This window comes from Budorcas taxicolor, chromosome X (assembly GCF_023091745.1).
Source record: "Budorcas taxicolor isolate Tak-1 chromosome X, Takin1.1, whole genome shotgun sequence".
Classification (NCBI taxonomy): Eukaryota; Metazoa; Chordata; class Mammalia; order Artiodactyla; family Bovidae; genus Budorcas; species Budorcas taxicolor.
In genome coordinates, this window is record NC_068935.1 from 61,444,223 (window position 1) to 61,457,632 (window position 13,410).

At 40.9% G+C, this 13,410-nt stretch overlaps 1 protein-coding gene across 1 annotated transcript; it reads left to right on the top strand.

Moving 5' to 3' along the window:
• Window positions 1-2: 2 nt before the first annotated feature.
• CMC4 (C-X9-C motif containing 4) lies at window positions 3-4,664 on the top strand. The gene is made up of 3 exons (XM_052663403.1): window positions 3-168; window positions 1,156-1,223; window positions 4,311-4,664. Exons 1-3 carry the CDS (start codon window positions 146-148, stop codon window positions 4,457-4,459), a joined length of 240 nt encoding a protein of 79 aa, XP_052519363.1. The 5' UTR covers window positions 3-145; the 3' UTR covers window positions 4,460-4,664.
• The last annotated feature ends 8,746 nt before the right edge of the window (window positions 4,665-13,410 follow it).

The following is a 13,410-nucleotide window of genomic DNA, read 5'->3' on the forward strand; positions in this document are numbered from 1 at the left end:
AAAGCAAGCCAACACAAGCATGTAGTTAGGATACGTAACTTGCCATTGACTCCTTTGGAAATTGCCATAGACCTGTTAATGGACATCATCTGCTGGACCTGGGATCTGATGAATCCCACAAAAGTCAGCACCTGCTACAGAACAGATGCCCCGATCACCAAGGACTTGGTACTGATTTAGAGAGAAGAGAGCAACTGCTAGCAGCATCAGCATCTCTTTGTCGCTAATTTGCCCTGCAGCAATTCACCTGCCTTTCCTTCTCCCATCCTGTAAATATCCTAGGTTTTGCGCCAGTGTTTCCCATCCCAGTACTGACCTAACTCAGATCTACTGAGAACTTAGGGGGCTCTGAGGGGAAAAAAAGAGAAAAAGGAGATTATTTGCATTCATGAAATAGCTACCAAGGCTCCTGGGCCTTTTTCCTTTCTGAAATGGTGTCTTCACATTATTAGAAATTGCTGATCAGAATCAGGGGCACTTAAGTTTATTCTCTGGTTTCAAATATCTGAAGTTGGTTTCTGTAAGAACTCCATGAAAAATTTTAACTGCTTACCTAGCACCTTTCTCAGGAAGTAGTAATAGCACCGAATATTGCTGATTCACTACCCGATAAAGACATTTCCTGAGTTAAAATACTCATAGCACTTTATGTACATTAAAAGTAAGGTTTTACTTGTTAAAAAATCTCAGGAATAATAGCTATCATGTGTTCAGTCCTTACTGCCTTCTATGCAGTTTATTGCCTTTATGACATTTAATCCTTCCATCAGTGCTTTCAGGTAGGTATGATCCCTATTTTACACATCAATAATAAGGGAAAAGGCTCAAGGAGTTAAATCGTTTATAAAGGTGGTTCTGTAAGTCATAGAGCCGTCAGGTTGCAGCTCTGGCTTCTCTAGCCCAATGTTGGTTTACAGTGGTCAAAATGAGTTGTATTCAGGGGTTTTTTCCCAAGCTATTTATAATCTTCCAAACCAAATGGAATATTATACAAATACAGCATATTCATCCTCTGAACGAGAAGAACGTTTTAGTGTAATTGTTTTCCAGCAATTGTAAGAGCATACTGCTTGTCTCAGAAGAAAATTCCATCTAGAGGGGCTTTAAAGTCTTTATGTATAAAAAACAAAATAAAAATCATTTTTCTTATTTTAGTTTTCTGGACATGCCGCAGAAGGATCCGTGCCAGAAACAAGCCTGTGAAATACAGAAATGTTTACAAGGTAGTACGTTAAATGCTTTTTCTATGTTTCCACTTTATCTGTGAACTAACAAGAGACCAAGTGTTCTTTTTATCGTCAGACAATACTAACTCCACTCAGAATATAATATTTCTGTAATTTATCCTCAAGATTTTCCTCATTATATCACTAAAGATGGCAGAAAATAAAGCAAAGATGGCAGAAAATAAAGCAATGTGACCTAAGCTTAGGGTTAACAAATCCTGGTTGTACATTTAGAATCACCTGGAGAACTTCAAAAACTTGCCTAGAACAATTAAATCACACTCTCTGCAACTGGGGTCTGGGTAGGACTCAATCGAAATAGTTAACCAGGTGATTTTAGTACACAGCCAGAGTTGAGAATCACTAAGATGAGCAAAGTCCTTTTTAAAAAAGACTAGTTTTAAATGTGAAGAAGGCAATGGCAACCCACTCCAGTACTCTTGCCTGGAAAATCCCATGGGTGGAGGAGCCTGGTAGGCTGCAGTCCATGGGGTTGCACAGAGTCGGACACGACTGAGTGACTTCACTTTCATTTTCACTTTCATGCATTGGAGAAAGAAATGGCAACCCACTCCAGTGTTCTTGCCTGGAGAATCCCAGGGATGGGGGAGCCTGATGGGCTGCCGTCTATGGGGTCGCACAGAGTCGGACATGACTGAAGCGACTTTGCAGCAGCAGCAGTTCTAAATGGGTTGGTCATACTTTACCAACTCACTTTGGTGGCCGAAAACTCACTTTTTAAGAGCAATCAGGTTAGAAGGTGTAGAGTGAAAATACAATTGAGATTCAGCAACTAACTCTTAAAGGCAAAAGTTAATTTCAGCTAAAGCATGAGGTAAGGTGAGGTGAAGTCACTCAGTTGTGTCTGACTCTTTGCGACCCCGTGGACTGTAACCTACTAGGCTTCTCCATCCATGGGATTCTCCAGGCAAGAATACTGGAGTGGATTGCCATTTCCTTCTCCAGGGGATCTTCCCGACCCAGGGATCAAACCCCGGTCTCCCGCATTGGAGGCAGACGCTTTAACCTCTGAGCCACCAGCTAAAGCATATTTGATACGATTTATCCATTTTGTTGGACCAAATGCTAGAGGATTTTAGTTTTTTAAATCAGCCAATGATTACTAGCAGAAAGCTACAAGGCTATCTGAATTTGAAAACTGATTTTTTTGATCATTTTTTTCCCATTATTAAAGTAATAGACATGGATGCCCATGAAAACATAAAAATGAAAGAACAGAAAATGTTCAGAATTCATCCAAAGACTCACCACCAAAGAAAACCCTTGTTTGTGTATTTCCATTGACCTTTAACTTTGATTCTTGGACTTTTCCATTTATGATGCAAGCAATATTTTTTAAATCTTTTAATCTGAAATGTTAATGGAAAATAAGAATGCCATATTATTCATCCTTTTCTTTCCTTTCTCCAAATTGACGTAAAAGGAAGGGGAATTCCCCAGCAGTCCAGTGGTTAGAACTCCATGCTTTCACTACCACGGGCCCAGGTCATCCACCGCCTGCCCGCGAAGAATGCTCGTCACAATTTCTTCTCCCAGATAAATTCTTAGGTGATTCTGATTCTTTCCTGATTTGAATTAGCATCATATGGCTAAAGGAGAACACACATCAAATTAGAGCTGCTTACACCCACTCCAGTACTCTTGCCTGGAAAATGCCATGGATGGAGGAGCCTGGTGGGCTGCAGTCCATGGGGTCTCTAGGAGTCAGACACGACTGAGTGACTTCACTTTCACTTTTCACTTTCATGCATTGGAGAAGGGAATGGCAACCCACTCAAGTGTTCTTGCCTGGAGAATCCCAGGAATGGGGTAGCCTGGTGGGCTGCCATCTATGGGGTCGCACAGAGTCGGACATGACTGAAGCAACTTAGCAGCAGCAGCAACACCCGCTTGCTACAGTGAGAGCTGGAAGGACTGAAATAGAGACCATTAAATAGTGTATGACAATTGCAATTGAAAGGGCTTTAAATAACATTGACTTAATCCTTTCACCCGAGATGGATATAAGCTTTGTAACTTGTCCAGAGTCACAGAACTAAAAGGGGCACAGTGATGATTGGAACTCCTTTGGTCTGGGTCCAAACCTGGACTTAGCCACCCAACCATACTCTTGCTAATCAGAATTGTCTTTCCTATCCCAGACTAACTCCCATGCACCCCATTTTAGTACTAGGGGACTCAAATCAACTACAGCTTACCTAGAACCTTTAGATCAAGTCCTCCTAGACTTAGGGTCTATCTTTGGCAGGGATATGCAAATATTTTGTATAAAGGACCTAACAGGAAACATTTTAGGCTTTGGAGGTCAGGAGGTCTTTGGGTGGGTGTATGTGGCTGTGGGTGTGGGTGAGCGTGGGTGTGTGTTTACAACCTTCTATAAAAACCATTCTTAGCTCATGCATGGGAAGTTGCTTCAGTCATGTCTGACTCTGTGTGACCCAATGGACTATAGCCCACCAGGATCCTCTGTCCATGGGGTTCTCCAGGCAAGAATACTGGAGTGGGTTGCCATGCCCTTCCCCAGGGGATCTTCCCAACCCAGGGATTGAACCTGCATCTCTTATGTCTCCTGCATTGGCTGGTGGGTTCTTTACCACTAGTGCCACCTGGGAAGCCCCCAAATAAACTTATTCTTAGCTCAGCTGTTAAAAAGGCTGAGTCTGCAGTTTCTCAACCCCTAATGCAAAGGTTGTTTGGGAACATCCAGCAGCCACCTTAAACTGAGTGCAAACTAATGTGCAAGGGATTAGTGACTCCACCCTAAAAAAAAGAGGAGGTTAGAAACCGCTGCCCTAGAAAAAGACACATAAGTAATCAGCCTTAAAGAAAAAGAAATTAGATGTGAAAATATCTTCTGAGCACTTTGTAAAGCATACTTTTCTTCCTTATTAAGCTGTCAATGGGTCTCTAAATCAGAAAGAATTCAGTGGATATGATTACATCCTCTTTCTTCCATGTCTGTTAGGTACATTAAGGTGAAAAGGACTGGGAAGTTCAGGTCTCAATGTCCCTGTGCCTGAGTCCTATGAGATCATGACTAGGGTCTGCCTGTCTGTTTTTCAGCCAACAACTACATGGAATCTAAGTGTCAGGCTGTCATCGAAGAACTGCGTAAGTGTTGTGCTCGATATCCCAAGGGAAGATCTCTCATCTGCTCAGGATTTGAGAAAGAAGAGGAAGAAAAGCAGACACTGAAGTGCACACCACAGTAAAGTTCTACCGAGAACCGAAACACTGCTCTACGTTTCCACCATGCGGGTTTTATTTATCTGCCTGACTCTTTCTTCAGGCCAGGTAGCAGCAAATATCCAATGAAAAAGTCAACTATAAAAGTTAATATGCCATCTATGCAGAACAAATATAAATATATTGAACAAACGTGTAGAATGGGATAAAATTGAGCTGCTAAAATAAATCTTTTTAGTGAACATTTTTGGTTTGATATATGTGATATTTTGCTTTCTTGTTACTAAAGGCAGACTTGACTGCTTGTTTGAAAGGTGATAATGGAGGGTCAAGTGTCAGTAGAAAAGCAGGCAAGCTGGGGAGGAGGTGGACTCTTGTCCTCACTCCAATTCTGAAGATTATGATCAGCCATGACAGTTTTTAAAGGGAAAAGGGGGAAGTATCTCAGGGAATCACTGAAGCAGGAGGTTGGCTTCTGCATCCTTCTCATTTGTGTGCAGACTAGCTGACTCTCCAGATGTTATCTTGCTGGCAGGATTACTTATGGGGGCTATTGGGGGCGGAGGCCTACCTACTTCTGTCTAGGAAAAGAATCAACAAGTTAGGCGAGGCATGGTGTCCATTCAGGAGAACGTAAGTCAGGAGTTTGCTTAAATTGCCTGGTGATCTCATTCCTATGATCAGGTTCTTTTAAAGTTACAAGGGAACCAGAAATGGGAAAATAGGAAAGGGCAAAAGAGCTTCTTTCTTTATAACAAAATATATATTTGGTCTTTATCTCCATTCCTGGCACTGTGCTCCTAAAACTCTTAGAATTTCCTAAGTGATAAGTGCAATCAGGGAAAGCAAAGAGGAACTAAGGAGCCTCTTGATGAGAGTGAAAGAGGAGAATGAAAAGGCTGGCTTAAAACTCAACATTCAAAAAACTAAAATCATGGTATCCAGATCCAACATTTCATGGCAAAGAGATGGGGAAAAAGTGGAAACAATTACAGATTTTCTTTTCTTGGGCTCCAAAGTCACTGAGGACAGTACTGCGGCCATGAAATTAAAGGACACTTGCTCTTTGCAAGAAAAGCTATGACAAACCTAGACAGTGTATCAAAAAGCAGGGACGTCACTTTGCCGACAAAGCTGCGTATAGTCAAAGCTATGGTTTTTCCAGTAATCATGTACAGATGTGAGAGTTGGACCATAGAGAAGGCTGAGCACTGAAGAACTGATGCTTTCATACTGTGGTGCTGGAGAAGACTCCTGAGAGTCCCTTGGACTGCAAAGAGATCAAATCAGTCCATCCTAAAGGAAATCAACCCTGAATATGCATTGGAAGGACTGATGCTGAAGCTCCAATACTGTGGCCATCTGATGCAAAGAGCTGACTCATTGGAAAGACTGAGGGCAGGAGGAGATGAGGGCAACAGAGGATGAGATAGTTGGATGCCATCACCGACTCAATGAACATGAGTTTCAGCAAACTCTGGAAGACACACACCAGGGAATCTTGGTGTGCTGCAGTTCATGGGGTCACAGAGAATCAGACAGGACTTAGCGACAGAACAAGTGCAATCAAAGTGTCTTTGGTTATGTTAATGAGGATACTTTTGAAATCCCCTAGATAACTTTCAGATAGGGGCTGGTTGCCAGGGGAACCGAACTGCAATGTTAGAGGGTTGGAACTTTCAGTTTCCACCCCCACCCTTACCTCTGAGGAGGGAAGATGGGTGAGAAGCTGAATAAGACTAAGTTCAATCACCAATGACCAATGATTTAATCAATTGTGACATGTCACAATCAATGGTGATCTTTGTGACTTATTGAAAGATCACAGAAAGACTTCCCTGGTGGCGAAGTGGATAAGAATCCACCTGCCAATGCAAGAGACGCAGATTCAAGCCCTGATTCAGGAAGATCCCACTTGCTGAGGAGCAACTAAGTCCATGTACCACAGCTGCTGAAGCCTGAGTGCCCTAGAGCCTGTGTTCCATGAGAGAAGCCAACACAATGAGAAACTCGTGCACTGCAGCTAGAGAGTAGCCCCTGCTTGCCGCAGCTAGAGAAAAGCCCACGCAACAGTGAAGACCCAGCACAACTTAAATAAATGAAAAAATAATTTACCCAAAAAATCACAGAAAAATAAAGTCAATTAATCATCAAAGCAGTAATTAATGACCCCTGGTGGCTCAGAGGATAAAGCGTCTGTCTATAATGCGGGAGACCCGGGTTCAATCCCTGGGTTGGGAAGATCCCCTGGAGAAGGAAATGGCAATCCACTCCAGGACTATTGCCTGGAAAATCCTATGGACAGAGGAGCCTGGCAGGCTACAGTCCATGGGGTCGCAAAGAGTCAGACATGACTGAGCAACTTCACTATCACTATAGTAATTAATGAATGTTTATTGCACACACACCAAAAAGACAGTTTGTAAACACAGAGCACTTAAACCAAAACGTGGAATGAGGCCCAGGGGTGTACTGTTATAAAGTAGTTTACATAGCATGAGAGCAGTGACTGTTCTTGCTTCACAGTGATTGCTTATGTTATTAGAATTTTCCTAAACGGTAGGGAATTGGTCAGTGGTTACCTCATATCAGCCTTGAAAAACAGTTCAACTTTGTCTTACGATTTTCAGAAGCATAATCAAGAAATGACCTAGGTCAGGTTAGTCTCCCAAAGTTAAATTAAGCCTTGCTTGTGTGACTCAACAGGTTTTATCTGCTCAAGGAGTTTTCAAGGCTAGTCTCAGTTTTTCCTTATTTCTTTAATTTTTATTGAAGTATGGTTGATTTACAATGTGTTAATTTCTGCGGTACAGCAAACTGATTCAGATATACACATATATACATTCTTTTTCATATTCTTTTCCTTTATGGTTTATCACAGGATACTGAATATAGTTCCCTGTGCTATACATTAGGACCTTGTTGTTTATCCATCATAAATATAATAGTTTTGCATCTACCGAATCCCAAACTCCCAGTCTCATCCCCCACCCTTGGCAACCTCAGGTCTGTTCTCTGTGTCCATGAGTCTCTTGCTTTGCAGATAGGTTCCTCTGTGCCATATTTTAGATTCTACATACAAGTGATATCATATGGTGGTTGTCTTTTCCTGACTTTCTTCACTTAGTAGGATAATCTCTAGGTTCATCCATGTTGCTACAAATGGCAAAATTCCATTTGTTTTTATTGCTGAGTAGTAGTCCACTGCATAAGTATCACATCTTTATTGATTCAGTGGATGTTTAGATTGTTTCCACGTCTTGGCTATTACGAATAGCGCTGCTATGAACATAGGGGTACATGTATATTTTCAAATTAGAGTTGTCATATTTTTTGGATATATGCCCAAGAGTGTTGCTGGATCATATGGTAGCTCTATTGTTAGTTTTTTGAGGAACTTCCATACTGTTTTCCATAGCAGCTGTACCAACTTTCATTCCACCAACAGTATAGGAGGGCTCTCGCTCCCTTTTCTACACACGCTCTCCAGCATTTGTTATTTGTGACTTTTTTTTTTTTTTTTTTTTGGCCACACTGTATGACTTACAGGATCTTAGTTCCCCAACCAGGGGTTGAACCCATTCCCTTAAGTGTGGAGTCCTAACCACTGGGATGCCAGGGAATTCCCTGTTATTTGTAGGCTTTTTAATGATGGCCACTCTGACTGATGTGAGGTGGTACCTTATGGTAGTTTTGATTGGTATTTCTCTAATAATTAGCAATGTTGATCATCTTTTTTATCATGTTTTCATGTGCCTATTGCCCATCTGTATGTCTTCTTTGGAGAAATGTCTATTTAGATCTTCTCCCCATTTTTCAACTGGGACATTTGTTTTTTCTTATTGAGTTGTATGAACTGTTTGTTTATTCTGGAAATTAAGCCCTTGTTGGTTGCACCATTTTCACATATTTTCTCCCAGTCTGTAGCTTGTGTTTTCATTTTGTTTGTGGTTTCCTTTGCTGTGCAAAACCTTATAAGTTTCATTAGGTCCCATTGTTTATTTTTGCTTTTATTTCTATTGCCTTGGGAGACTGACCTAAGAAAACATTGAAATAATTAATGTCAGAGAATGCTTTGCCTATGATCTCTTCGAGGAGTTCTATGGTGTCATGTTTTATGTTTAAGTCCTTAAGCCATTGAGTTTATTTTTATATATGGTGAGAGGGTGTGTTCCAACTTCATTGATTTACATGTGGCTGTTCAGCTTTCCCAGCACCACTTCCTGAAGAAACTGTCTTTTCCACATTGTGTATTCTTACCTCCTTTGTTGAAGATGAACTGACCATTAGGGCTTCTCAGGTGGCTGAGTGGTAAAGAATCCACCTGCCAATGCAGGAGACACAGGAGACCTGGGTTCGACCCCTGGGTTGGGAAGATCCCTTGGAGAAGGAAATGGCAACCTACTCCAGTATGCTTGCCTGAAGAATCCCACGGACAGAGGAGCCTGGCAGGCTGTGTAGTCCATGGGGTCCCAAAGAGTCAGACACGACTGAGTGACTGAGTACACATTTTACACAATTGACCATAGGTGTGTGGGTTTATTTATGGGCTCTCTATTCTGTTCCATTGATCTATATGTCTGTTTTTATATCAATATCATGCTGTTTTGACTACTGTAGCTTTGTAATACTTCTCAAGTTTGGGAGGGCTATGCCTCCTACTTGGTTTTTTTTTTTCTTTAGGATTGCTTTGGCAATTCTGGGTCTTTTATGGTTCCAAATGAATTTTAAGATTATTTGTTCTAGTTCTGTGAAGAATATAATGGGTAATTTGTTTGATAGTGATCACATTAAATCTGTAGATTCCTTTGGGTAGTATGGCCATTTTAACAATATTAATTCTTTCAATCCAAGAGCATGGGATATCTTTCCATTTCCTTGAATCATCTTCAATTTCCTCTATTAAAATTTTTTTGTGCTAAGTTACTTCAGTCATGTCCAACTCTTTGTAACCCTATGAACTGTAGCCCGCCAGACTCTTCTGTCCATGGGATTCTCCAGGCAAGAGTACTCGAGTTGGTTGCCACACCCTCCTCCAGGGGACCTTCTGGACCCAGGGATCGAACCCACGTCTCCTATGGCTCCTGCATTGCAGGGGAATTCTTTATCACTGAGCCACCAGGGAAGTGGAACTAAAAGAATGTTCTTTTAGTTCTCAGCATATGTCTTTCACCTCCTTGGTCAGGTTTATTCCTAAGTATTTTTTTAATGTAATTTTAAAACAGATTGTTTACCTTCCTTTTCTGATATTTCATTGTTAGTGTAAAGAAATACAAACAATTTCTCCCCCCTACCCCACCCCACCCCACTCCCTCCTCCACTCCCTGCAACTGATTTCTGTATGTTAATCTTAAATCCTGCTGCTGCTGCTAAGTCGCTTCAGTCGTGTCTGACTCTGTGCAACCCCATAGACAGCAGCCCACCAGGCTCCACCATCCCTGGGATTCTCCAGGCAAGAACACTGGAGTGGGTTGCCATTTCCTTCTCCATATCCTGCTACCTTACTGAATTTGTTGATCAGTTCTAGTAGTTTTTGTGGGAAGTCTTTAGGGTTTTCTGCATGTATATATCATGTCACCTGTATACAGTGGCAGTTTTACCCATTTCCCTACCAATCTGAATACTTTTTTTCCTCTTATCTGATTGCTATGGCTAGGAATTCAAATATAATGTTAGGAGAAGAGGGTTTCCTTGTCTTGTTTCAAATTTTAGTGGGAAGGCTTTCAGCTTTCTACCATTGAGTATTAGATTAGCTGTGGGTTTGTCACAAATAGCTTTTATTATGTTGAGGTATGTTCCCTCTATACCCACATTGGTAAGAGTTTTAATCATAAATGGATGCTGAATTTTATTTCATTTTCTTCTGCATCTATTGAGATGATCATATGGTTTTTGCTCTTTGTTGATGCGGTGTGTCACATTGATTGATTTGTGCATACTGAACCATCTTTGTGACCCTGGGATGAATCCACCTTGGTCGTGGTGTATGATTTTTCTTTTTGTGTTGCTGGATTCAGTTAGCTAATACTTCATTGAGAATTTTTGCATATATATTCAGCAAAGATATTGGACTGTTTCTTTTTTGGTAGTGTCTTTGCCTAGTTTCAGCATCAGGTGATGGTGGCTTCATAAAATGATTTTGGAAGTGTTCCATCCTCTTGTCTTTTGGAAAACTTTGAGAAGGATCAGTATAAGAGCTTCTTTGGATATTTGGTAGAACTCACCTATGAAGCCATCTGGTCCTGGACTTCTGTTTGTAGGGAGTGTTTTGGATTTGTTTTTATTATAGATTCTATTTCATTTCTGATGCTTGGTCTTTTCAAGTTGTGTTTTTCTTTTTCTATTTCTTCTTGATTCAGTTTTGGTGGGCTGTATGTTTCTAAAAAATTGTCCATTTCATCTAGGTTGTCAAATTCATTGGCATATAATTGCTCATAGTCTTCTATGGATTTTTTGTATTTCTGCAGTATGAGTTATATAGTTTTTCCTCTTTCATTTCTTATTTTGTCTATTTATTTTCTCTCTTTTCTTCTTGATGAGCTTGGTCAGAGGTCTGTCAATTTTCTATACCCTTTCAAAGAACCAATTCTTGGTTTTATTGACTTTTTAAATTTTGAAATCTTTATTTCCTCTCTGATCTTTAGTATCTCCTTCCTTATGCTTTTAGGTTTTGTTTTTTCTTTTTCTAAATCTTTTAGGTGGTGAGTTTGGTTGTTTGAGATTTTACTTGTTTTTAAAGAAGGCCTGTACTGCTATGAACTTCCCTGTAGGAATGCTTTGGCTATATCCCATAGATTTTGTATGGCTATGTTTTCATGGTTATTTGCCTCAAGGAATTTTTAATTTCTTCTTTGATTTCATTGTTGACCCATTGGTTTTTTAGTTATCATGTTGTTTAGCCTCCATGTAATCATTTTTTACTCATTTCCTTTTCTGTGGTTGATTTCTAGTTTCATGTCATTGTGGTTAGAAAAGATAATTTCTATACTCTTAAATTTATTGAGGCTTGTTTTGTGCCCTAGTTTTTTGTCAGTCCTAGAGAATGTTCCATGTGCACTTGAAAAGAATGTGTATTCTGGGTTTTTTTTTTTGGATGTAATGTCCTGAAAATATAAATTGACTGTGACTGTTCTGTTGTTATCATTTAGGAATCTCTGTTGCCTTATTGATTTTCTGTCTCAAAGATATGCCCATTGATGTGAGTGGGGTGTTAAAGTCTCCTACTATCATAGCAATGAGAAGTCCGTGCACCACAATGAAGAGTAGCCCCTGCTCACAGCAATTAGAGAAAGCCCATGTGCAATAATGAAGACTCAGCACAACTAAAAATAAATACATAAATTATTTTAAAACTCCTATATATACCCAATATCAGTCAGTTTAGTCACTGTGACTAGACTGACCTTTGTTGGCAAAGTAATGTATCTGCTTTTTAATATGCTATTTAGGTTGGCCATAGCTTTTCTTTTCCTAAAGGAAATCAGTCCTGAATATTCATTGGAAAGACTGATGCTGAAACTGAAGTTTCAATACTTTGACCACCTGATGCAAAGAACTGACTCATTAGAAAAGACCCTGATGCTGGAAAAGATTGAAGGCAGGAAGAGAAGGGGACGACAAAGGATAAGATGGTTGGATCGATCACCAACTCCATGGACATGAGGTTGAGCAAGCTCTGGGAGTTGGTGATGGACAGGGAAGCCTGGCGTGCTGCAGTCCATGGGGTCACAAAGAGTCAGACACAACTGAGCGACTAAACTGACTGATATTGGGTATATATAAGTTTGTAAATAATTAATGTATTTATTTTTAATTGTGCTGAGTCTTCATTACTGCATATAGGCTTTTTCTAGTTGCTGTGAGCAGGGGCTGCTTTTCATTGTGGTACATGGGATTCTCATTGCTATGGCTTCTTACTGCAGAGCACCAGCTGTAGTCACATGGGTTTCAGCAGTTGTAGTATGCAGGCTCCATAGTTGCAGCTCTTGGGCTCCAGAGTGCAGGTTCAGTAGTTAAGGCCCACAGGCTTTGTTGCTCAGCAGCATTTCGAACCTTCTTGGACCAGGGATCAAACCTGTGCCCTCTGCATTGGCAGGTAGATTCCTATCCCCTGGACCACCAGGGAAGTCCATGTGTTTTTTAACACTGTGTAATGAAGCCTCCTTAAAAACTCAGAAGGATGGGGTTGAGAGCTTCCTTGTTGAACCAGAATGCATCCACATGCTGGGAGGGAACACACTGCAGTTCTGTGGGGACAGAAGCTCTTGTGTGTCAGAGCTGGCTGGACCTCACCCTGGTACCTCTTCACCTGGCTGCTTGTCCATCTATATCCTTTATAATAAACTGGTAAACACTGAAGTGAAATATCCTCCAAGCTCTGTGAGCTGCTCTATAAATCTGTTGAACCCAAGGAGCCATTGTTGGGAACCTCAGATGTGCAGCTAGTTGATCAGAAGCAGAGGGTGACAACCAGGGTTTGGAATAGGCATCTGAACAAGTGGGTGCAGTTTTGTGGGATTGAGCCCATCACCCGTGACTCCATGGCCAATAATTGAGCCATGTGTCCTTCCAGATGCCAGTCAGAACACCTCTTTCCACTTCTGCGTTCCCCCATTTTAAGTGCCTAGTCAGAAGAAGCCACTTCAAATTTGTTCAGTGAGTCTTCTGAGAGAACTGGAGGGAACAGTGCATTGGAAACCAGGCAGACCAAACTAGAAGTCTTAAGTGGTTTACCTACACTCTATGGCCTTATAATCAAAACATATTCCAGTGGATACTGATGGTGTTAACATAAGGCTATTGAAGGAAGCCTGTTGACAATTGTCTGACTTCATGCAGTGGTTGAAGGGGGAGCAGTATTGAACAGGCCATTTGCTTTCCTCAGGTGCTAGAAACATCATCCCTCTACCACCACCCCCAAAAGGAAAACAATGACTTTTTAAGCAAAAGATTAGTCCATTCAGGCTGCTGTAACAAA